This window comes from Apodemus sylvaticus, chromosome 22 (assembly GCF_947179515.1).
Source record: "Apodemus sylvaticus chromosome 22, mApoSyl1.1, whole genome shotgun sequence".
In the NCBI taxonomy this organism is placed as follows: Eukaryota; Metazoa; Chordata; class Mammalia; order Rodentia; family Muridae; genus Apodemus; species Apodemus sylvaticus.
Window position 1 is genome coordinate 13,066,524 of NC_067493.1, and position 25,159 is coordinate 13,091,682.

Consider the following 25,159-nt stretch of genomic DNA (forward strand, 5'->3'; position numbering starts at 1 on the left):
ACAGACTGGGTATTGTGATGAGTAAGCAGGGCTCCCTCATGGCCTCTGCTTCACCTCCTGCCTCCAGTTCCCTGCACTGAGTTCCAGTGCCTGCTTCCCTCAGTGATGGACTGTGACTGGAAAATGGAAGTCAAATAAATCCTTACCTCCCCACGTTGTTCTTAATCAGTGTTTTATCACAGTTGAACCAGACCTGTGCATTGCCTGACCATTATAAACCTCCTAATATGTTAATTGCAAGATAAGTTGGCTCTGTCATGGCCACCCTCACTGCAAGCTCAGCATGATGGATCAGGCTCCTGTTGACAGGAAAGATCACAGATGGATAAATGGGCATGGAAACCGATGGATTCACTAAGCAGCATCTGGCAATCTCTCAAATGGCCTTGTTATAGAGTGCACACTGACAGATTGTTCACCAAGGTGTGTATCTACCCATTACTCTGCAAAACTATAGCTAAGAACAGAGGGTAAAGCAAATTGATCGTGTACATATAAAAAAGTCTACGCCATGGTCTGTTCCATGACAGCAATGGCGGTCTCTCCACACTCATGGGCATCCCCAAGTGGTGGTCTGTCTAGCTTTCTCAGTCAGCTGTTGCAGAATTGCTCTGCACCCTTGTGGCTAGCCTGTGGAAACTGGCTGTCCCTGGCTCTAATCCCCTACCTCTGTCAAAAGAAAGTCAAATGAAAACTCCAGAGGCTTGTAATTTGCCAGTCAGATTTATATTAGTAAATCCTTAAACCCCCAAAATGCCCACTCAAACTCAATAGATACTGATATAATTTGTATACTTATGTTAAACAAAAGTGTCCTGTAATAGTAAATCATCTATCTAAGAAATTCCCTGGTACTTATGGCTCCTAGGACCACGTGGATCTGGCTCATCATCCTCTCCTACAGATTCCATCTTATCTCTCCCATCTCAGTTTCTGTCTCTCTCTGTGTGCTTCTCCCCTTCTCTTCCTATTCTTCCTGTAAGATCCCGCCTCCTTATCTTCACCTAGTGATTGGCTTCCTGTTGTTTCTTCAGCCAATCAAATAGCTAGGGGAAATCCCCCCTGTAAGTGAGTCTACCTGTTCTTAATTCATGGCTGTTTTCTTTTGTTTTGCTTCTTGTTTTTTTTATTGATTACATGTAGTTCCATATTATAGGTTTACATCTATGACCTGTCTGTAAAGTCTTGTTTTGGTTTTGGTATGAATGTCAGGTAAAGATTCGTGATGTAACATGCAGGTTCAAATTTTCCAATACTGTTTTGTGGAAAGTGTTCCCTCCAAAACTCATTAGACTTACTACTTGTGTAAGTGGGGGCATTTTCTCATCTGTTCGATTCAATTATAGCTTGTTCTTCTCTTTTCTGGGTACCATTCCCTCTTGGCGAGTGTCATCATGTGGATAACTCTTTCTACATTTTTTTTTTAGAATTGTTTGGTTGGTTCTTGAACCTTTGCTTTTCTATCCTATTATGAATAACTTGGAATGTAAAGGCTCAGGGAGATTTCTGATAAAAATTGAAGTAAGTATAGGGGAGATCTTTTTATTGTGTTGTGTCTTCTGATCAGTGGCTACCATATGACTCTCTGATTTTTAGTCTGTTCATTCATCCTTTAAGCATTTAATTTGTAGTTATTGCTATGACATCATTTCCTTACTATTCCCAACTTATTGTCACCATTGCATACAAATGCATTTGAATCCTGTGGCCTATGAGGTTTTCAGGTTACTTCTTTGTCCTATACATTCATTCTGTGTACACTTTGGTGTGCTTTGCATGGACAGCATGGTGAGGCCTGAATATGAGATCCCTTCTATTCACTGCTTTATCGTCCTATGGCTGCAGTGGAATGTTCTTGCCTTACTGCACTAGCTGGCACTTCTATGATGGGATTGAATGGCTGTAGTCAGAGTAGACTTCTGAATTTCTTCTAATTTTGGCATTTCCCATCACATATGAAGCCAGCTGAGGAGTTTGTATAGATTTTCTTTATTGGGTAGAAGAAGTTTGTGTTGTTCCTTTTTTCCAAGCTTTTATCATAAAAAAGTTTTAGAAGCATTCATTGTGGCCCAAAATACAGTTTTGGAAGATAGAAGAAAATTCATAGCAAGAAAATAGAATCATCCTTTTTCCTTGTGTCCCACTTTATAAAATTAAATGGATTTCTCTATGAGGCTAGTAGATGTCTCAGCAGTTAATAAAATCCACACTGAGTGGTTCTCAAGCAACTGTAAGTTCAGTCCCATGTCGTCTGATGCTTTCTTCCTTCCTTGGTGGACCCTGTGCATACATGCTACACAGATATACAGGCAGGCACAACAGTCATATGCAGAAAGATAAAAATAATTTTTAAAAAGTCAAATGCATAAAAAGATTTTCATGTTATTAAATTCATTCTTAAAAATAACAGATATACCCTTAATCTTTTTAATATATTTTTAATTGTGTGTCTGTGGCGGTATATGTGCATGGCTGTGCATATGTCCTTGGAGGCCATAGGTGTCAGAACTTCCAGAGATGGAGTTCTGTTGGTTCTAAAGTGCTATCATGGGTACCGGAAACCACACTTAGGTCCTCTGCAAACTGAGCAAACACTCTTAAATGCTGAGCCATTTCTCTATCACCAACTCTTTTTTGCTTGTTTGTTTGTTTGTTTTGAGGCAGGATCTCTCTGAGTATCCCTGGTGGAGCCAGAAGTCAACTGTGAAGGGCAGCTATCCTGGAACTCACAAAGATCCATTAACCTTGACCTCCTGAGTGCTTGGGACTACCATCCCCAATCCTCATGCTTTTCTTATCGCCAGCATTAAGAAAACAACAGTGTCTGTTTTCTCCAATTGATATGCTGTTGGTATGAATAAATGCAAAACTAGCCTGAGTTAACAGTATCCGAAGACCATTTTTCAACATGTGTCTTAGTTAAGATTTATATTGCTTTGATGAAACATTATGACCAAAGACCAAGTTGGGGAGGAAAGGGTTTATTCAGCTTACACTTCCACATTGCTGTTCATTACCAAATGAGCCAAGACAAGAATTCAAACAGGACAGGATCTTGGAGGTAGGAGCTGATGTAGAGGCCATGGAGGGGTGCTGTTTAGAAGCCTACCTACCAGACTTGCTCAGCCGGCTTTCTTATAGAACCCAGGAAACCAGGCCAGGAATGGCACCACCCACAATGAGCTGGACTCCCCCTCACTGATCACTAATTAAGAAGATATCTTTCTTAAAAAAATATTTTTATTTTCTATATTCTTTGTTTACATTCCAAATGATTTCCCCTTTCCCAGATTCCCCCTCGCCATATGTCCCATAGGCCTTCTTCTCTCCATCCATTCTCCAATCACCTCCCTCCTTTTTCTCTGTCCTTATATTCCTCTCCAATGCTAGATCAGTCTTTCCAGGATCAGGACGTTCTCCATACTTCTTCATGGGAGTCATTTGTTATGCAATTTGTGCCTTGGGTATTCAGAGCTTCTGGGCTAATTAATATCCACTTATCAGAGATTGCATTCCATGTGTATTCTTTTGTGACTGGGTTACCTCACTTAGGATGATATTTTCCAGATCAAACCATTTGCCTAAAAATTTTGCAAATTCATTGTTTCTAATTGCTGAGTAGTATTCCATTGTGTAAATATACCACATTTTCTATATCCATTCCTCCTTTGAGGGACTTCTTGGTTCTTTCCAGCTTCTGGCTATTATAAATAAGGCTGCTATGAACATAATGGAGCATGTGTCTTTATTGAATGCCGGGGAATCCTTTGGGTATATGCCCACGAGAGGTATAGCAGGGTCCTCTGGAAGTGTCATGTCCAGTTTTCTGAGGAACTGCCAGACTGATTTAAAAAGTGGTTTTACCATCTTACAGCCCCACCAGCAGTGGAGGAGTGTTCCTCTTTTTCCACATCCTCACCAACACCTGCTGTCTCCTGAGTTTTTTACCTTAGCCATTCTGACTGGTGTAAGGTGAAATCTCAGGGTTGTTTTGATTTGCATTTCCCTAATGACTAATGATGTTGAGCACTTTTTAAGGTGCCTGTCGGCCATCCGAATTTCTTCAGGTGAAAATTCTTTGTTTAGATCTGTACCCCATTTTTAATAGAGTTATTTGGTTCCCTGGGGTTTGACTTCTTGATTTCTTTGTATATATTGGATATTAGCCCAGATGTAGGGTTGGTGAATATCCTTTCCCAAATTGATGGTTGCCTTTTGTACTTTTAACAATGTGCTTTGCCTTACAGAAACTTTGTAATTTTATGAGGTCCCATTTTTCAGTTCTTGATCTTAGAGCATAAGCTATTGGTGTTCTGTTCAGGAACTTTACCCATGTGCCCATGTCTCTAATTGAGAAGATATCTTACAGCTGGATCTCACAGAAGCATTTTCTCAACTGAGGCTCCTGCCTCTCTGATGATGCTAGCTTGTGTCAAGTTGACACAAAATGAGCCAGTATAGTGTGCATGAGTGTTTTTGCCAGAATGTAGTTATGTATGCTGCTTGGATGTAGTGGTGTCAGATCTCAGGGAATTACTGATTGCTGTGAACTGACCTATTGGTGCTAAGAACCCAACACGGGTTGTCTGCAAGAGCATCAAGTGCTCTTAGGTTCTGAGCTATCTCTCTAGCCCTTAATCCCAAAGGCACTTGAACCCACTTTACTCTGCACAGCCTTGAAAAATACTGTAGGGTTTTTTCTATTTCCATGAAATAACCGTTTTTTCCTGTGCAAGAGGGATTTCATTTAAGAAGATACTTTAAACTAAAGATGTAAATCCATGCTCTCTGGATAGGTGACACCTATGTTTATATAGGTGGCAAGGTAATCTCTATGAAGTGTGTTGAATACAAGCAAGGCCTGCCACTTAAGACCAAGAACTACTTGTTATTTGCTTGATTTATTTCCTGGAGTTATGGATGTACACATAACTTCTGCAGGGCTAATTGCCTTTCCATTTGAATTCTAACCTTTTGGGCCAGCATGATTTATAAGAAAGGCTGTTACCATATCTGAGGATGATGAATGGAAGAGACTTGGAACACTCCTGTCTCCAACTTTCACTAGTGGCAAATTCAAGGAGGTGACCATTATGGGGAGGGAGTTTCCTTAAGGAACAAATCTGGGACAGGTAGAAAACAAACCCATAGTCCTTCTCCAATGGTCAGTCCTCTGGGTTAGAATTTTTATTAGATGGCCTTTTGTCTTCATACCAGAGAACCCATTATAAAATCAACTGAAAATCATCGCATCCTACTCAACTCTTCAAGACTAGGAGGATGTGTCTTTTGAGGACCTGAGTTTCCACATTTAGCTCTTACATTTTGTGCTTAGATGTTACCCATCATTGGGCAGAATGGAGAAATGTGAACAACTTGAGCCAAGAAGAGAAAGGGGAGCCCATCAACATGAAAGAATAAATAAGTGTTGATGTGGTTGATGGGACTGTAAGTACCTCAGTGTCCCCTCAACCCTAGAAATGAGTTCACACTGCCAGAGCAGAATAGGTTACCCCCAGCCTAGTGATTCATGGTACAATTGGGACACCTGACACATTTAGTGCTAGTTACAGCCAATCTATATTTTAAGGTTAAAATTATAACATATACACACCATAGAATATTTGTTTGTTCAAAGAGGGTACGGTATAGACAGGACAACCTGAATGGCAGTTTCCTCTCTGAATGGCATTGATGAGGAAAGGCAGAAATGTCCAGAAAATGTCACTGGCCATTTTGTATGTTGGGAGTACAGGTACAATGCAGACTTTAACATATTCATAAAATAGCACTCACAGGTTTCTTATCTATTAAGCTGATGCAGAACCATATAAACTTGTGCAAGATATATAAAGTTTAGATGGACAGCCTCATCCATTGCTAGTCACAGAGGCATAGGGTATTAAAGGAGTTTCTTACAGAGGTCATTTCAAATACCTCAACAAAAGATAGTTAAACAGAGCTTGATAAGTTAATTCCTAAATAGCCAAAAGCTTTGGAAAATCAGTGAAAAACATAAAAGATTGTTTTTTTAATTTCAAACCTTTTTATTGATTCTCTGAGAATGTCATACCATGCACCCCAATCCCACTCATTTCCCTGTCCCCTCATACATGCCCTCCTCCCTTGCAAACTACACCCCCAACAGAGAAGAAAATCTCCTTGTGGAAGTTGTAGTGTGTCACAGTGTATCTCCCAATATACCCTTTTGTTCACAATTCTTTGCTTGCAAGGATTCCTGACACCCTCACATGCACCACCAGGGGAAGCTCTCCTACCCTGCCCCAGCTGGGCCATCCAATGCAGCAGCAAGCAAGGGGTAGTGTTCTGCCCCATTTGTGCATAATGACTCTGGACACGGGTCATCGTGCATGGAGGATGCCTGTGCTTACCCCACATCAAGTGACTGGAGATCATCTTAGGCTAGCTCCTCTTTTGGCCCCATTGGGGCTGGATTGCTGGTTGTCTAAGGCTTGCTCCTTGCTTGGCCGCTCAGGTGGCCCCAGGCAGGGGTCATATGTCTCAGGCTCACTCCCACCAATTTTAATTTTTCTTTTATGTGTATGGGTGTTTTTTCTGCATGTATGCTAATGCATCACATATATGCAGGGCCCTCAGAGGTCAGAAGAGGACATTGAATCTCTTGGAACTGGAGTAACAGGTGGTTGTGAGCAACCATATGTGTGCTGAACTAAACCCAAGTCTTTAAGGCCTGTGTGAGGGGGTGGGAGAGGATGTCCCCCAGGTGCCCACTCTACCACAGGGCAGACTTTTTGTTTTATAGGGCTAACCATGTGAAATGGTGGGAGGTACTGTCCGTAGTCTTTAAGTAGGGCAGCCAGTGCAGTTAACTGCTGAGCCCTCTCTCCAGCCCCCAGATTCCCCTATTTCCTTTAACTTGCCTACCAGATGATATTTACATCAATACACTTGAAAAGTACCTTCATTTCTAACTTCTCTTGTTTAGGTAATATGAAAACTTCAAAGTGTTACCACATAGAGGGGGTGTGCAGTTAAGGGGCCATGAAAACTCATATTTGTCTCCAGAATAAAGTTTTAAGTTTTTTGAGGTGTCTCTTGTGTGTTTCAGTAATTTCACAGCCAAATTTTGTGTGTGCACTTGGTTGTGAGTGTTTGTGTGCGTATGTGTGTGTGTGTCTGTGTGTGTCTCTGTGGGTGACAGGTACCAACTTTACCCAGGGCATAATAGATGGGGCAAAAAAACCAAACAAAAACCAAAACTAAACAAAACAGCAGCACTCATGGTATCCAATGCACATGATCACACCAGTTTCCTATGTGAATGTTGGGGATCACAACTCAGGTCTCTACACTTTCTCAGCAGGAGCCATACTGACAGCACCTCCCAATCCCTGATAGTGTTTGGTGGGTCCCTCATACCTGCATTGGGACCTCCACTTAAGCATTCCCCAGCTGTGCACAGTATTCTGGTGCAGTGTGCAGGTTGATGAAATTCCATCGTCAACCCCGTCATACATTCTTTCAGAAACCAAGAGATCCAGAAAGCCCTCTGCCTCATTTGCTGTGGGTGCATCCCTTCCACGCTGTCTCAGAGATCTCAGTCTCCCAGGGACACGTAGCAGCCTTCTCCCCATGGGATGCTGACTATACTAAGTGGCCCTATTGCCCAGGACAGCCAGTGATTTCCTTCCCTTAAATTCTTTACACTGGATCTCTCAAGTAGAAGCGGTGACATCTTTTAGACTGGTGTTGACAGTGGGAATCAAGTTACGAGTGTTTTAAAAAACTCGACTTCTTGGCTTAGAATTCTGTTGTTTGGTTTGGGAGTTAGGATTTGTTTGTTTGTTTGTTTGTTTGTTTTGAGGGTGTACTGGGACCACATATGTCCACGAAATATTTACTAGTCTCAGAATTTTTAACCTAGGCTTAGAAATAAATCAGAGATTTAAAGGCAATTTGAGAAGGAACTACTTTTTTGAACATTTTTTTAAAATCAATGTAGATCTTCCATTATGTATGTATCTAACAGGATTGGAGCTTTATATTGGAGTTTATATAATTACATTTTGAATGGATTATGCTTATTTCCATGAACTCAGTAATAACTTGCCAATAACAAAGGCATGAACTACTTTATTCTTGCTTTACTTTCAGCAGCAGTGACTGCTGGTAAGAATCACTTTGCAGTTTCTCTGTGTTACACTTTGGTGTGCATGGTTAACTGTGGTAGTTAGATCATTAATTGCAATATTGCCATGGAAACCTATTATTAAAAGAGACATTTTTCGATACAGTTTTTGAAATATCCTTTCTAAAGTGAGTCATGAAAATAATGTTTCAATTACACCTGAGATAGCACTGATTAGATTTGTCATTGTGATTTTTAAAACTCTAGTCTGGCAGTTTTCAGAAAACAAAAGAGACAATATTAGTAGTATCTATCAAAATTAGATTATATTTATTTTTAATGTGTTATGATATAATAAATGGGTGTGGCACTATGTAGAATATACAAGCATCACTTTTCATACCCATGTTTCTGAATACATTTTTATTCTTGGTTAAGATGAATAGAATTAATGAAATATTATAAATGGAAATTTTTTTGGTTCATGCTGTTGGTAACACAAAATGCATCTGAAGCAGGTGGGCTCCTACCTTATCTACTAGGTTTGTGGAATGCCCAGCTACCATGACTGATGTGTTCCAGCTGTGTCCTGTGTGCTCACAAGAAGAATGACCACCTTTCTGTTGGTGAAAAGTTTAATTTCCTTTCACCACAAGACATCCTCAGTGCAACAGGGACTCTGCTGCCTGCATTCAGAAAGCAAAAGTTTGTCTGGGAAATTACTAGAAGAAGCAACTTAAAATACTGTACAAGGTCATTTTCTGTGAAAGCAGATGGATACAGACACAAACACTGTCCCTCTGTTTGCAATGGGCTCATGGCTGTGTCTATACAGGAAGTTGAAGGATTCCTGAATGGCACATCAAGACCAGTATTTCAGGGCCCTTGGTGGTGGTGGGGGGGGGGGTCATTTGGAAAAGATCCACCTCAAAGACTTTTCCCAATCAGTATGGCCATTGTGATTTTAGGACCATTCGCCTGAGTTGTTAGTTGTTAGGCTTGGTGGCAAGCGCCTTTTAACTGCTGAGCCATCTCTCCAGGCCCTTGAGCCAGCATCTTGCTATGTAGTCCAGGCTAGAATCTGATTTCTTTTCCATAGATTTCAAGTCCAGTATGAAAGTACAGGCCTGGGACTCTGAGGCAGCAGGATCACGAGTCTAATGCTACACAGCATGAACCTTCTCTCTCTCTGAACCATATTCTAGAGTTGGACACCAACTAATAGACTTTTCATTTGAAAATAAATTTAGAGAAGAAATTAAAAGATTCATTTGGGCACAGATTATCTTGGAATTTGGTTCTTTATACAGATTTCTTTGAGTAGAATATTTTAACAATCACACACACACAAACCACCGTCACCACCACCACCATCACAATCACCACTAATTTGAGTAGAATATTTTAAACACACACACACACACACACACCACTACCACCACAATCACCACCAAAAAAAAAATAAACCCTTATGGAATTTTCACTAAAGTTTGGAGTTGCATTTCTTAACCAAACAACACGATTGGAATCTAGGGAGTCCTACTTAGGTAGCTGAAAATGTAAACTTTTCCTACAGGGAGAGGCAGGGAACAGTCTTCTACAGACTTCATTAAGTTATTGGGGTAAATGAGAATGAGATAAATGATAGATAGATAGATAGATAGATGAGAGAGAGAGACAGACACAGAGAGAGAGAGAGACAGAGACAGAGAGAGAGACAGAGAGAGAGAGAGAGAGAGAGAGAGAGTCCTGATTCATCTGTAAACTCCTTCTACAGGAAATTTGAAGCACAGTAATTTTATTCTTGGATTCTACAGTCTACTACTTGGAAAGGAACTAATAAAGTTGAATTTTTCTAAATCAAACATGAATCTGGGTCAAGGTGTTTTTGTAAAGTGAGACTGTGAACTCTCCGTCAACTTGCAGCAGTATTTTAATATGCCCAAGCTTGGGTTTTTCTCATTGCATTAGGATTTTTTATTTGGTCTGGACCTAGCATCTGGAGGTACAGAGACACTTACTAATTCCAGGAGTTATAGTGAGATTTTTAGCTTGAAAAGATGTGTTGAGGTTTGCTGGGGAAATAGCTCAGTGGTTAAGGTCATCTACTGCTCTTCCAGAGGAGCTGAGTTCTTTCCCAGAGCCTATGTCAGCTGGCTCACAAGCACCTGAAACTCCAGCTCCAGGGGATTGGGTGCCCTCCTCTGGCCTGTGTGGGTACTGCACTCATGTATACATATTCACACAGACCTCCTAAGTTCACATAATTAAAAATCTTTGTAAAAATGGTTGTTGAATATTATTGCTTTCTCCTTCAAGAAAAATCACCCTCGGCGGCGGCGGCGGCGGCAGCAGTGCAACAGTGGCTGCTCCAGCTGAAGGGCCATCAGCAGTGGAACCAAGGCGACACAGGGTCCAGTTAGGCCCTGTGCCCACGACCACTGACCTTCGCTGACCAGCCGGGCGGCAAGCAGCTGCGGTTCTGCGGAGCCTTTCGCTGCACGGAAGCCACTTCAGAACTCGGCTTCCCGCCAGTCAGGAGAGACTCACCTCCATCTTGATTTCGGACTCCAGAGATCGGACAGACTGAGGTACACAAACATAATCCAAGGCCAACACCGCAGGGGTCTGAGCCGGACGGGCGTTGGCCTGCACCCAGGCCCTGGGCTGTTCGAGTAGCCATCGGGGCGCCAACCCAGCCAGGAGGTTTTTTTGCCCTGGCCAGCGCACGCGCCGCCATTTTGCCTACAGGACCCAGAGTGCTCGGGAGGGCAGAGACGGCTAACAAGCGTAGCCTGAGGCTAACAAAACGGGGGTCTAGGCCCCAAAAGGCACAGGACTGACCCCAAGAACTGGGCAGCTTGGTGGGCCATCTATGTGTCAACCCACCCAGGAGATTGTTAGCACAGCAGACTCTCCCGGTGCTTTCGGGGAGCGCAGACGCGCACGCCGGCCATCCAGGTCACCTGGCAGACCCAATTAACAGTAATAGCCCTAGGGGAACTTTGCTCGGACCTTGGCCTCCCAGGCTTTTGCCTGGACTCAGGGACTGGGTGGCCAGGCTAACCTTGTGTGCGCCAGCCTGGTTGGGGAATCGGCTGCCCAGCGGAGTGAGTGGAACACAGGGGAGGTCACAGCAGCATACACCTTCGGCGCTCCCTGGGGGTGCACACGGGCTCCATCTGGTCCACAGACACAATCTGGGGCAAGGCCTCAGGCAGAAGCCCTCAGCTCAACTCTCTCCGCTTCAGCTCAGCCTGGGCAGACGCACCACATCTCCAGGTCCCTCAAGAGGCTAGCGGGGGCTTCCGGGCGGCCAGCTGGGAGAAGTCGGTGTGCTCCCGTAAATACTGCGGGCCCCAGCAGGAGCCTTCAGGTGCCTGCTTCGGGATCTGAACAGCCTGGACAGCAGCACCCTGTCTACAGGCAGTGCAGGGTGTAAGCTGTGCACCAGAGGCCAACGGGGAAGGGGCAGCTTGCACTAGTGAGTCCAGCATTGACAAGACCAAGTAACACCAGTGAGAGCTAGATGGCAAAAGGAAAACGCAGGAACGTCACTAACAGAAATCAAGGCAATATGGCAACATCTGAACCCAATTCTCCTCTACCAGCATGTCCTGGATACCCCATCACACCAGTAAAACAAGATCTGGATTTAAAATCACTGGTCATGATGCTGGTACAGGAACACATGAAGGACATACTTAAAGAAATTCAGGAGAAAATGGATCAAAAGTTAGAAGCCCTTGCAAGGGAAACACAAAAATCATTGAAAGAAATCCAGGAGAATACAAAAGCCAACAAGGAGGAAATGCAAAAAACACTTAAAGAAATACAGGAGAACTTTGGTCAACAGGCTGAGGTCATGAAAGACGAAACACAAAAATCTCTTAAAGAAATACAGGAGAACTTTGGTCAACAGGCTGAGGTCATGAAAGAGGAAACACAAAAATCTCTTAAAGAATTACAGGAAAGCACAAACAAGCAAGTGAAGGAGCTAAGCAAAACCATCCAGGATCTAAAATCAGAAGTAGAAACAACTAAGAAAACTCAAAGGGAGACAACTTTGGAGATAGAAAGCCTTGGGAAGAAATCAGGGGACAGAGATGCAAATATCAACAACAGAATACAAGAAATAGAAGAAAGAATCTCAGATGCTGAAGATTCCATAGAAACCATGGACTCAACAGTTAAAGAAAATGCAAAATGCAAAAAGCTTGTAACCCAAAATATCCAGGAAATCCAGGACACAATGAGAAGACCAAACCTAAGGATTATAGGCATAGATGAGAGTGAAGATTTACAACTTAAAGGGCCAGCAAATATCTTCAATAAAATTATGGAAGAAAACTTCCCTAACCTAAAGAGAGAGATGCCCATGAATATACAAGAAGCCTACAGAACTCCAAACAGACTGGACCAGAACAGAAATACTTCCCGTCACATAATAATCAAAACACCAAATGTTCTAAACAAAGAAAGAATATTAAAGGCAGTAAGAGAAAAAGGCCAAGTAACATATAAAGGAAGACCTATCAGAATCACAGCAGACTTTTCACCTGAGACTATGAAGGCTAGAAGGTCCTGGGCAGATCTCATGCAGACTCTAAGAGAACACAAATGCCAACCAAAACTACTATATCCAGCAAAACTCTCAATCACCATAGATGGAGAAACTAAGATATTTCACGACAAAACCAGGTTTACCCAATATCTATCCACAAACCCAGCCCTAAAAAGGATAATAGGAGGACAACACCAATACAAGGAGGGAAACTTCACCCTGGAAAAAGCAAGATAGTAACCTTTCATCAAACCCAAAAGAAGTTAAGCAATCAAATTTAAAAAATAACGTCAAAAATGATAGGAAGTAACAATCACTATTCCTTAATATCTCTTAACATCAATGGACTTAATGCTCCAATAAAAAGACACAGACTAACTGACTGAATACGTAAACAGGACCCTACATTTTGCTGCTTACAGGAAACACACCTCAGGGTCAAAGACAAACACTACCTTAGAGTAAAAGGCTGGAAGACAATTTTACAAGCAAATGGTCTCAGGAAACAAGCTGGAGTAGCCATTTTAATATCAGATAAAATTGACTTTCAACCCAAAGTCATCAAAAGAGACTCTGAGGGACACTTCTTGCTGGTCAAAGGAAAAATACAACAAGAAGAACTCTCAATCCTGAACATCTATGCTCCAAATGCAAGGGCACCCTCTTTCATAAAAGAAACTTTATTAAAACTCAAAGCACACATTGCACCTAACACAATAATTGTGGGTGACTTCAACACTGCACTTTCCTCCATGGACCGATCAGGAAAACAGAAACTAAACAAGGACACAATGAAACTAATTGAAGCTATGGACCAATTAGATTTAACAGATATATATATAGAACATTCTATCCTAAAACAAAAGAATATACCTTTTTTTCAGCACCTCATGGTACCTTCTCCAAAATCGACCATATAATTGTTCACAAGACAGACCTCAACAAATATAAGAAGATCGAACTAATCCCATGCCTCCTATCTGATCACTATGGAGTAAAAGTGGTCTTCAATAGCAACAGAAACAATAGAAAACCCACATACACGTGGAAATTGAACAATACTCTACTCAATGATACCTTGGTCAAGGAAGAAATAAAGAAAGAAATTAAAGACTTTTTAGAACACAATGAAAATGAAAACACAACATACCCAAATCTATGGGACACAATGAAAGCAGTGCTAAGAGGAAAACTCATAGCCCTGAGTGCCTCCAAAAAGAAAACGGAGAGAGCATACATTACCAGCTTAATGACACACCTGAAAGCCCTAGAACAAAAAGAAGCTATTTCACCCAGGAGGAGTAGAAGGCAGGAAATCATCAAACTCAGGGCCGAAATCAATCAAGTAGAAACAAAGAGAACCATACAAAAAATCAACAAAACCAGGAGCTGGTTCTTTGAGAAAATCAACAAGAGAGATAAACCCTGATAGCCAGACTGACCAAAGGGCACAGAGAAAGTATCCAAATTAACAAACTTAGAAATGAAAGGGAGACATAACAAAGGAAACTGAGGAAATCCAAAAAATCATCAGATCCTACTACAAGAGACTGTACTCAACACAACTGGAGAATCTGGAGGAAATGGACAATTTCCTTGACAGATACCAAATACCAAAATTAAATCAGGACCAACTAGACTATCTAAACAGTCCCATAAAGCCTAGAGAAATAGAAGGAGTCATAGAAAGTCTTCCAACCAAAAAAAGCACAGGACCAGATGGTTTCAGTGCAGAATTCTACCAGACCTTCAAAGAAGAGTTAACACCAATACTCTTCAAACTATTCCACAAAATAGAAACAGAAGGAACACTACCCAATTCCTTCTACGAAGCCACAATTACGCTGATACCAAAGCCACACAAAGATCCAACAAAGAAAGAGAACTTCAGACCAATTTCCCTTATGAACATCGATGCAAAAATACTCAACAAAATTCTTGCCAACCGAATCCAAGAACACATCAAAACGATCATCCACCATGATCAAGTAGGCTTTATCCCGGGAATGCAGGGTTGGTTCAATATACGGAAATCCATCAATACAATCCACTACATAAACAAACTCAAAGAACAAAACCACATGGTCATTTCATTGGATGCTGAAAAAGCATTTGACAAAATTCAGCATCTTTTCATGCTTAAAGTCTTGGAGAGAACAGGAATTCAAGGCCCATACCTAAACATAGTAAAAGCAATATACAGCAAACCGGTAGCCAGCATCAAACTAAATGGAGAGAAACTTGAAGCAATCCCACTGAAATCAGGGACCAGACAAGGCTGCCCCCTTTCTCCTTATCTTTTCAATATTGTACTTGAGGTACTAGCTCGGGCAATTCGACAACATAAGGAGGTCAAAGGGATACAAATTGGAAAGGAGGAAGTCAAACTATCATTATTTGCAGACAACATGATAGTCTACCTAAGTGACCCAAAAAACTCCACTAGAGAGCTCCTACAGCTGATAAACAACTTCAGCAAAGTGGCAGGTTATAAAATCAACTCAAGCAAATCAGTGGCCTTCCTATACTCAAAGGATAAGCAGGCTGAGAAAGAAATTAGGGAAATGAACCCTTCACAATAGCCACAAACAATATAAAGTATCTTGGGGTGACTCTTACCAAACATGTGAAAGATCTGTATGACAAGAACTTCAAGACTCTGAAGAAGGAAATGGAAGAAGACCTCAAAAAATGGGAAAACCTCCCATGCTCATGGATCGGTAGAATCAATATAGTTAAAATAGCCATTTTGCCAAAAGCAATATACAGATTCAATGCAATACCCATCAAAATCCCAACTCAATTCTTCACAGAGTTAGAAAGAGCAATTATCAAATTCATCTGGAACAACAAAAAACCCAGGATAGCTAAAACTATTCTCAGCAACAAAAGAAAATCTGGGGGAATCAGTATCCTTGACCTCAAGCAATACTACAGAGCAATAGTGTTAAAAACTGCATGGTATTGGTACAGTGACAGGGAGGAGGATCAATGGAACAGGATTGAAGATCCAGAAATGAACCCACACACCCATGGCCACTTGATCCTCGACAAAGAGGCTGAAAACATCCAATGGAAAAAAGATAGCCTTTTTAACAAATGGTGCTGGTTCAACTGGAGGTCAGCATGCAGAAGAATGGGAATTGATCCATCCTTGTCTCCTTGTACTAAGCTCAACTCCAAATGGATCAAGGACCTCCACATAAAGCCAGACACTCTGAAGCTAATAGAAAAGAAACTGGGGAAGACCCTTGAGGACATCGGTACAGGGAGAAAGTTTATGAACAGAACACCAATAGCGTATGCTCTAAGAGCAAGAATTGACAAATGGGACCTCATAAGGTTACAGAATTTCTGTAAGGCAAAGGACACCATCAAGAGGACAGATCGGCAACCAACAAATTGGGAAAAGATCTTCACCAATCCTACATCAGATAGAGGGCTAATATCCAATATATATAAAGAACTCAAGAAGTTAGACTCCAGAAAATCAAACAACCCTATTAAAAAATGGGGTACAGAGTTAAACAAAGAATTCTCACCTGAAGAACTTCGGATGGCAGAGAAGCATCTTAAAAAATGCTCAACTTCATTAGTCATTAGGGGAATGCAAATCAAAACAACACTAAGATTTCATCTTACACCAGTCAGAATGGCTAAGATTAAAAATTCAGGAGACAGCAGGTGTTGGAGAGGGTGTGGAGAAAGAGGAACACTCCTCCACTGCTGGTGGGGTTGCAAATTGGTACAACCACTCTGGAAAGCAGTCTGGCGGTTCCTCCGAAAACTGGGTACCTCACTTCTAGAAGATCCTGCTATACCACTCCTGGGCATATACCCAGAGGATTCCCCACCATGTAATAAGGATACATGCTCTACTATGTTCATAGCAGCCCTATTTATAATTGCCAGATGCTGGAAAGAACCCAGGTATCCCTCAACAGAAGAGTGGATGCAAAAAATGTGGTATATCTACACAATGGAGTACTATTCAGCCATTAGAAACAACGAATTCATGAAATTCTTAGGCAAATGGATGGAGCTAGAGAACATCATACTAAGTGAGGTAACCCAGACTCAAAAGGTGAATCATGGTATGCACTCACTAATAAGTGGTTATTAACCTAGAAAACTGGAATACCCAAAACATAATCCACACATCAAATGAGATACAAGAAGAAAGGAGGAGCGGTCCCTGGTTCTGGAAAGACTCAGTGAAACAGTATTAGGCAAAACCAGAACGGGGAACTGGGAAAGGGTGGGAGGGAGGACAAGGGAAGAGAAGGGGGCTTACGGGACTTTCGGGGAGTGGGGGGGGCTAGAAAAGGGGAAATCATTTGAAATGTAAATAAATTATATCGAATAAAAAAATTAAAAAAAAGAAAAGAAAAATCACCCCCATATAACTAAGTCATTTCTTTTTCATTTAATTGTATTCAGTTCTTGTTATTTTGCCAATTCTTTGTTCCTTGTTATGTATTCTTCCTTTGAATATTTCCTGGCATCAAGTCATTAAAATGGGAACTGTCTTAGTCGGGGTTTGTATTCCTGCACAAACATCATGACCAAGAATCAAGTTTTGGGGACAAGGATTTACTCAGCTTACCCTTTCACAATATTGCTCATCACCAAAGGACGTCTGGACTGGAACTGCATCATCTCACCAAACATCACACCAACCTCACAGCCCTGTGACTTACATTCCAGAAAGATCACTAAGCAGTAGCAGTGAACAGACCTGAGCAAAAGTTTTCTGGACTCTACAGCCAGCTGGTCTGAACCTGTTTCCTCAGCTTTGAAGCCTGTTGTTTTCAGTAAGTCTCTTCATCCTTCAGATTGTGACACTGTTTCAGACAGTTTCCTCTAAGAAAATCTTGATGCCAAGAGACCATGTTCCAAGTGGTCAAAATGTCCATTAGTGAAGCTGCTTCCCTTTTGTGAGTTTTTGGTCTCAGGCACAGAGGTGGTGTCTGGGATCCCCCTTGTTCTCCCAATGTGAGTAGCTAACATGTACATGTTAAGATGTGGTGACACCCCAGAGATTGGTTTGGAGCCCAGGACTTAATCCCACTGATGTTGCCTTACCTACTACTCAACTGGGATTTTTCTATCTGAGCATGCAAGTTCTGATTTGCTAAATTAAGCATACTCCATGAACCCATCTCAATATTAGATGAGACAAGATACAATAAATGTATGCATTGGACAGACAGGTCAGGTGGGTCCAGTATAAGCCCCCCTTTTTTTTATCAGTTATAGCCTTGTTCTAAGTCCAGAAGCACATGAATTACACATTTCTGCTTGGAAGCTGCTTTCTGTGGTTAATGTGAAATTACATGCATTGGACCTGTCTTCATTACTCCCTCCCCAAGGCTTGATATTTAGTAATATTTCTCCCATTCATCCATGAGTGAAATGCCCAGATGTCAGGTAATCACTGCAGCAACTCCAGGAGGTATGTGTGATAAGCTCTCCCATCACAGATCAGGACCAAAGATGGATGTAGAAGGATGAGGAGCATCTCCAAAGAGAGTCACAGCTCAGGGACAGCAGTATGGTGCAGGACCAATGGGCTACAGATGAAGTGTGTCTGTGTGTGGTCTCCTGTGTATGCATATGTGTGTGGATGCATGTGTGTCTGCATGTTCAGTGAGACCGTGTATGTCTAGTATATACATATGCATATATGTATGCTTATACATATACATATGCATATGCATACGCATACACATACGCATATGCATATACATATACATACATATACATATACATGTGTCTGTATATAAGTGTGTCTCAGTTTATGTATATATGTATATAAGTGTGTCTAGATATATGCATGTATACATGAATGTCTATATATATGTATATACATATGTTTGTGTAAATATGTGTTGGTGTGTGCAAGTATGTATTTCTGTGTCTGTGCATGTATATTTGGGTAAATTGTGTCTTTGTGTGTATTCATGACTTTCCGTGTGTGTATATATATATATATATATATATATATATATATATATGCAAATAGGTGTGTCTGCATATGTACATGTATGTCTCATATATGTCTGTCTGTTTATGCAGCCATGTATGTACAAGTATGTGCACTCTCACTACAGTTTGGTAATGAAAAACTATTGAGGATGTGCAAAATAGAGATTGCTTTTTTTTTGCAAGACAAAATAAAATATGGTTAGAAGCTTATTATCAGATTACAGAATTTAGGCGGCACACACTCAGTTTTTTCCAAAATTGCATTTTTATATTCTATTTTTCAAATTAGACTATTTAATAATTAGTGATTTTTATGACGATGCACATGAATACTTTGGATGTATAACTTTAGCTAGAAAAAGTTTAGTTGAGAATGGTCAAAGCCAGATGACACATTTGAGAAATTTGAGTGGGCACTGGAGAGATGTCTCAGCAGTTAACAGCACTGGCTGCTCTTCCAGAGGGTCTGGGTTCAGGTCCCAGCACCCACATGACAGCTCACAACCCATTGTAACTCCAGTTCCAGGTGATCTGGCCCCTCTGTGCAGACATACATGCAGGCAAAACACTAATGCACATAAATAAATTCTTAAAATGAAGAAAAGCTTGACCAGCTTTAGTTTCTGCTTTTTGAACACTGAGGAAACAGGACTTCCTGACAAAGCGTGCCCACATGTACCTTACCTGCTGTAGCTAGTGAGCATCTGAATACCAGTCAGAACAGCTGAGGAATGTCACCTTTGTTTGTACTTCATTTTAACCAATTACATTTAAAAGCCACACAGGGCTGTAAGATACTGCACTGGGAAAATTATCCAGGAATTAAAATAATAGATCATGGAGACATCAATAAGAGATCTTTTTTAAAAATTGCTTTTTGTATATGAATGGTTTACCTGTAATGAACATCTGTGTACCGCGTGCATGCAGTGCCCACAAAGGCCAGAGGAGGAGTCATATCCTCTGGAACTGGAGTTCCAGATAGTTGTGAACAACCATGTGGGTACTAGGGACAGTGTCTTCCTTGAGAAGAGCAGCCAGTGTTGTTATCATCTGAATCATCTCTCTAGTCCCAAGAGATCATTTTTACAGTAAACCCAGCAATATTATTTTTGAAAGCCTGGTTTCTGCATCTTGGTCTTTCTTTTTTCTTTTCTTTTTTTTTCTTTTTTTTTTATTCGATATAATTTATTTACATTTCAAATGATTTCCCCTTTTCTAGCCCCCCCCTTCCCGAAAGTCCCGTAAGCCCCCTTCTCTCCCCCTGTCCTCCCACCCATCCTTTTCCACTTCCCCGTTCTGGTTTTGCTGAATACTGCTTCACTGAATCTTTCCAGAACAAGGGGCCACTCCTCCTTTCTTCTTGTACCTCATTTGATGTGTGGATTATGTTTTGGGTATTCCAGTTTTCTAGGTAATATCCACTAATTAGTGAGTGCATACCATGATTCACCTTTTGAGTCTGGGTTACCTCACTTAGTATGATGTTCTCTAGCTCCATCCAATTGCCTAAGAATATTATTTTTGGAAGCCTGGTTTCTGCATCTTGGTCTTTCTTATCATTCTACCAGCTTGAAGCTAGATACTTCATCTGTTTTATGAAAAATTTGGCATACAGAGAAATTGAATCAATGTAATAGACAAATATGGAGCAATAGTCACTTTAGATAATAGCTGTAATTCAGGAAATTTCACCATGTCTGTGTATGTGTATGTCTATGTGCATGCATGTTGTATGTGTGAACTTGTATGCTTGTGTTCATCTCTGTATCCATGTGGGTGGAAGCAGGAGTTTGACATGAGGATTCTTCCTCAGTCCCTCTGCTCTTAGTTTTTGTTGAGCTGTACTCTCTCTGAATCCAGTGCTCACCAAGCTATAAAACTGGATCAGCATTGAGCTAGGGGGTCCTGCCTGACCCTAGGGTCTCTTAGTTTTCTTTTCTATTGCTGTATTAGAACACTGACCAAAAACCATTTCAGAAAAGCCTTGATTTATCTCACTTTCAGATTACTGTCCATCATGAAGTGAAGACAGGGCAGAAACCCAGGCAGGAATGAGAAGGCAGCATCTCCTAATTCCTGATATGAACTGTTTGCTGGGTCCCTCAGAATGCCATAGGGACTTTTGCATAAGAATTCCCCTGCTGTCCATAGTAGTCAGTTGGAATGTGCTTATGATTCCTATGCTGCTAATTTCAAAAAAAAAAACCCAGAAAGTAGAGACCTCTGTCCATGAGCTGTGATATGGGGCTCTAGAATCTGTGTCCCTAACTGTTAGGGGCACTGCTGAGACCAAGACCTCCAGGTCACAGTCACATAGTTTATACTGTTCACCACTGTTGGTATTTGCCCAATTACTGCAACATCAGTGGCTTGCTTTACCTATATCCAGGTGGCCTGCCAGGGCTCCCTTCCTGTGATTGACCTGTTTGTCTCAGAGATGCAGTCTACAGGTAGACAAGAGTAGATTGTACCACTTAGGAAATGAACTATATCATTTAAGATGAATAAAGAGATTATTTTTATTAAAATCCAAACATAAATAAAAATTACAATCAAAGCAACAATATGAAAGAAAATAAACAAATAAAAAGAGATACTTTAAAGAAATTAAAACAGGTTAGGTGGGAACCACTGCTGATTACAAATCAGAAGATAATTTTTCCTAGCTATATATCCACCTCAGGCAGAGGGAAAAAACATTCTGGTTCACCTAATTGCACAACAGAATGTAGAAATAGGTGCCCAGAAGCTGAAACATTGGCACCCACGTCTGCAGACACATCTACAGTCATATCGGCAGACACATCTGCAGACACATCTGCGGCCATATCTGCGGCCATATCTGCAGACACATGTGCAGACACATCTGCAGACACATCTATAGGTGACTGTGTATCAGTTGATGTGGGCAGAGCTGGATCTGAACTTGGAAGCTGCACTGGACCAGCTTCTGGCTCAAATGGTTCCAGAGGTGTTGTTTCCAAGAGCGCAGTGTCCTCTCGGGGTGGCAGGTCTCCCTGTGGCTCTGTCTCAGAAGTTGGCCTCACCGTCAGACTCTCTTGCATCACTGAGGCATCCTGTACTGGGGGCTCTGCTGGTGCTGTTGCACAAGCTAAGGGGAGAAGGAGAAGGGATTTCAGTGAAGACCTAGGATGGGGTGAGTTTCCAAGATGGCATTGATGGTCATACAAGACCTTTTCATGCCAGAGTATCACCGGTCCTCTACTCACAGTGGGACATCTTACCTGACTGTTGTGCAGCCCTGGCTTCAGGCCAAAGCTATGGAGAATTCCCTGGTGTAACCCATCACAAAAACTCCATCCTACCTTGCCAGGCAACCCACCCCAGGCCTCCTCACCTTTGTCAAGCTTTAGCTTTTTGGCCTCCTCCTCCTCCAGAACTGAGAGCAGCTCCGTGGCTCGGGCATGTACTTCTTCAGAAGGCACATTGAGCTTCACGTAGGTCATTAATCGCCTGATGACGGTCATGTCTGGGTCCTTACTAAAACTATCAGGAAATTTCTCAAACCAGCGGGATAGAAAACTGAATATGTCGCTGTGGGGAAGAGGAGGATGGAGGGAAGTGGAGTCAGAAGCCTGGCCTTGCTTCATCAGTGGAGCCGTGGCCCCCATCAGATGAGGCAGTAACTGCCACCCTGCCTACTCGTAGGAATAGTGGTCAGGAGTGAGAGGTTATGTGGAGAGGGCTCCAGACACATTCTGTCTCTTGGATGAAAGATGGCACTGGGCTTTAATGGTGATGGATTCAAACAGGGCCCTTCAGATTCCATCCTTGTCTCTGCTCCTCAGAACCATGTAGTCCATTGGAGACCTCCATTTTTATCCACCAGCAGGTGACCTGTCAAGTACCATCCCTCTAGTGGTGATCCCCAAAGCAGGGCACCTTTCAAGCCTTTAGACCTCAGCACTAACCCCAACCACTACTTGGTACACAAAGGCCCTTACCACCCTCCTCCACACACACACCACAGATGGGCCCTTACCTCCCTTTTCTCTCCCCATCCCCGACCACATCCCACTGCACAGATTGTCTCTTACCTCAATTTCACCTGAAACCCACTCACCTCTTTGTTTGCTGGTCCTCCCGTGAGTCAGGCTGGAAGGATGCATACCTGTGGCATTATATGAGGGTGTCACACTTAAGGCCTTGTTTCCCAGACTACTAATAGATCTACAGGGAGCTACTTGAATCTGAAGAATCTAGAAAGGGTGTGGGGATCCTGGGTGCTCTCTGCCCTGCTCTGACTTCCATGCTGAGGCCCTGTGTCATGAGATGTTCAGTCAATGTGTGGAAGCCTCACTGCTCCCTACTAGGGCTCTTGCTCTGTTCCAGGCTTCTTGTGTGGTCCCCCAGGGACCCTTGTCTGGTTCCATTAATCCCATATAGGTCTGATAGGACCTAGAACCTTTTATAAAAATGGGAAAGGAGCTCTGCCCAAGGCACAAGTAAGGGCATTGCTTGATACTCCCTGGGGACAGTGGAAGACACAAACCAGAGGACCCCAACCCCACATGTGGCCATGTCACTTTGCAGGTTCAGATCCAGGACCAACACTGCCAGGGTACAATAAACCTTGTTCTGAGGGAGCACAGAGGCCTGAAGAAGAGCACATCCATCCTAAACCCATGGTGCCATTAGCCACTCACATTGTCATTATCAGGTCCAGCACCTCCCAGGTGGTAACATACTTGTGGTAAACAGTAAGAAAAATGCTGATCGAGAGGTGGTCGTTGTACCGAACTGCAGTTGGTAAATACTCTACCATTTGTTCAATATATTCTGTGGTTCTATAGTTGAACCTGGGGGGCTTGGGCAGAGAGTCTGTCTTCTTTTTATTCTGAGGACAGACCTAGGAAGGCAAAGGTGTTTAAATGTACAAACTCTGAGAGACAGCATCAATCCATTACTGTACCCTGAAGAGTGAGCATAAAAGAATGTTCCTTAGTGTCTCACAGGAACCCACACCCAGACATGGACCTCAGAGATTCAGGGGGACCAACCAGAAAGTTCCCTGCTAAAGGCTCTCGCCTGTTACCTCGGGATCCCTGGGGGATACACGCCAGCAGTGTGTCAAAGGGCGTATCCAACGTCTCCAAATGTGGCCAAGGCGACCACTCTTAGCTTTTTTGTGGTCAGCACCACTTGAACGCCAGAAACAAGAGAACATCCTTCTGTCTCAAGCACCTCCAGACAAATAAGTCAGGTAAGGCTACTGTTGGCCTCTGGTTACCTGGTAACCAGCATTCTGAGTTCCATCTGGACCGTTAAGTAAGTGAGGTCACTTCCTGAGGTCCTTCAGTGTGAACCCTTCATCATAGGTTTTCTCTAGTGGTTACCAGTACTGCAAACTGCTGTCCTTTTTTCCCTATGTGTACAATTTGACACAGTGGTGTCCATAAGCTCATGTTGCTACACTGTCCTGGGAAGCCTGGCATCAGGGTGAGCCTCAGTTTTGACAATGCAGGCAGAAGTTTCCAAACCATCCCCTCTGTACCACAAGCATCCCAGAAAAAAGCATTTTCCTCTTAGGGTCTTCTCACAATCCTGACCTGCTCCCTGAAGATGTGTTTCCTAGTATGTCATCATGTGTATATAACGACCTAAGCCCTATAACTTGGAAACATCCTAATAGTGTTACGAGAGGTAAAGACACACATGAGCACTTGTGCCCATTCATATACACATGTGCACACAAAAGGCTACACACACACACACACACACACACACACACACGCTCAAACCCAGGGACACACAGATCTTCCATTTACCTATGCCCAGGAACATGTCAGTGTAGAGCAGGCCATCCTAGGTGGGCATAATAATTATGTGGTGGAGGTTAGTGTTGGGGTAACAAACTTTAGCAAAGTGTATGTTTTCATTTTTTAATGTGACGTTCTCTTAGGGGAGTGATCAAGGCTCCTCTCTTTTTCTATGTGTCCTAGTGTTTGCCCCCCCTTGGGCTTCCACAGGCAACAGAGTGCTTCTTCTTTGTTCCCAGACAATACCTGACTGGGTTCTGGTTTGCAGGTGTCCCACATGCACTCCTCAAACCAACATTCCCTACCTTGAGGAAAAACATGAAGTCTTTGGAAGAGTTTCCATATCCTAAATCTTTGATGAGTACTTTAAAATATATTCACAGGTCAGTCTCAGATTGTTGAAGGGAAATGAAAAAAGTAATCCTTCTGTGCAAAAACAGACAATGAAGGAAGGAAAAAGAGGAGTTAATGGTTCCTAGATTTTATAGAAATATCAAAAATTCTTATTAGTATACACAGCATGGAACTCTCTTGGGAGGTAAATAGGATCAATGGAGTCCAATGGGGAAAGAAGAATGTATGATTGTGAGCTGCCTGGTGGGTGCAAGGAATTGAACCCAGGTCGTCTGCCCTAGCAGCCAGTGCCCTTAACAGCTGAGCCATCTCTCAGGATCATTTTGGTGATTTACTGGTCAGAGTACCCCATTGTATAAA

General features: G+C 42.2%; 1 protein-coding gene across 1 annotated transcript; it reads right to left on the reverse strand.

Annotated features, from left to right (window-relative positions):
• Positions 1-21,044: 21,044 nt before the first annotated feature.
• On the reverse strand, positions 21,045-23,853 carry LOC127673301 (uncharacterized). Its single transcript, XM_052168868.1, is given in 7 exon segments — positions 21,045-21,124; positions 21,127-21,138; positions 21,430-21,777; positions 22,024-22,220; positions 22,750-22,797; positions 23,333-23,535; positions 23,722-23,853. Coding segments are annotated over 7 exon segments (1,020 nt in total).
• Positions 23,854-25,159: the final 1,306 nt, after the last annotated feature.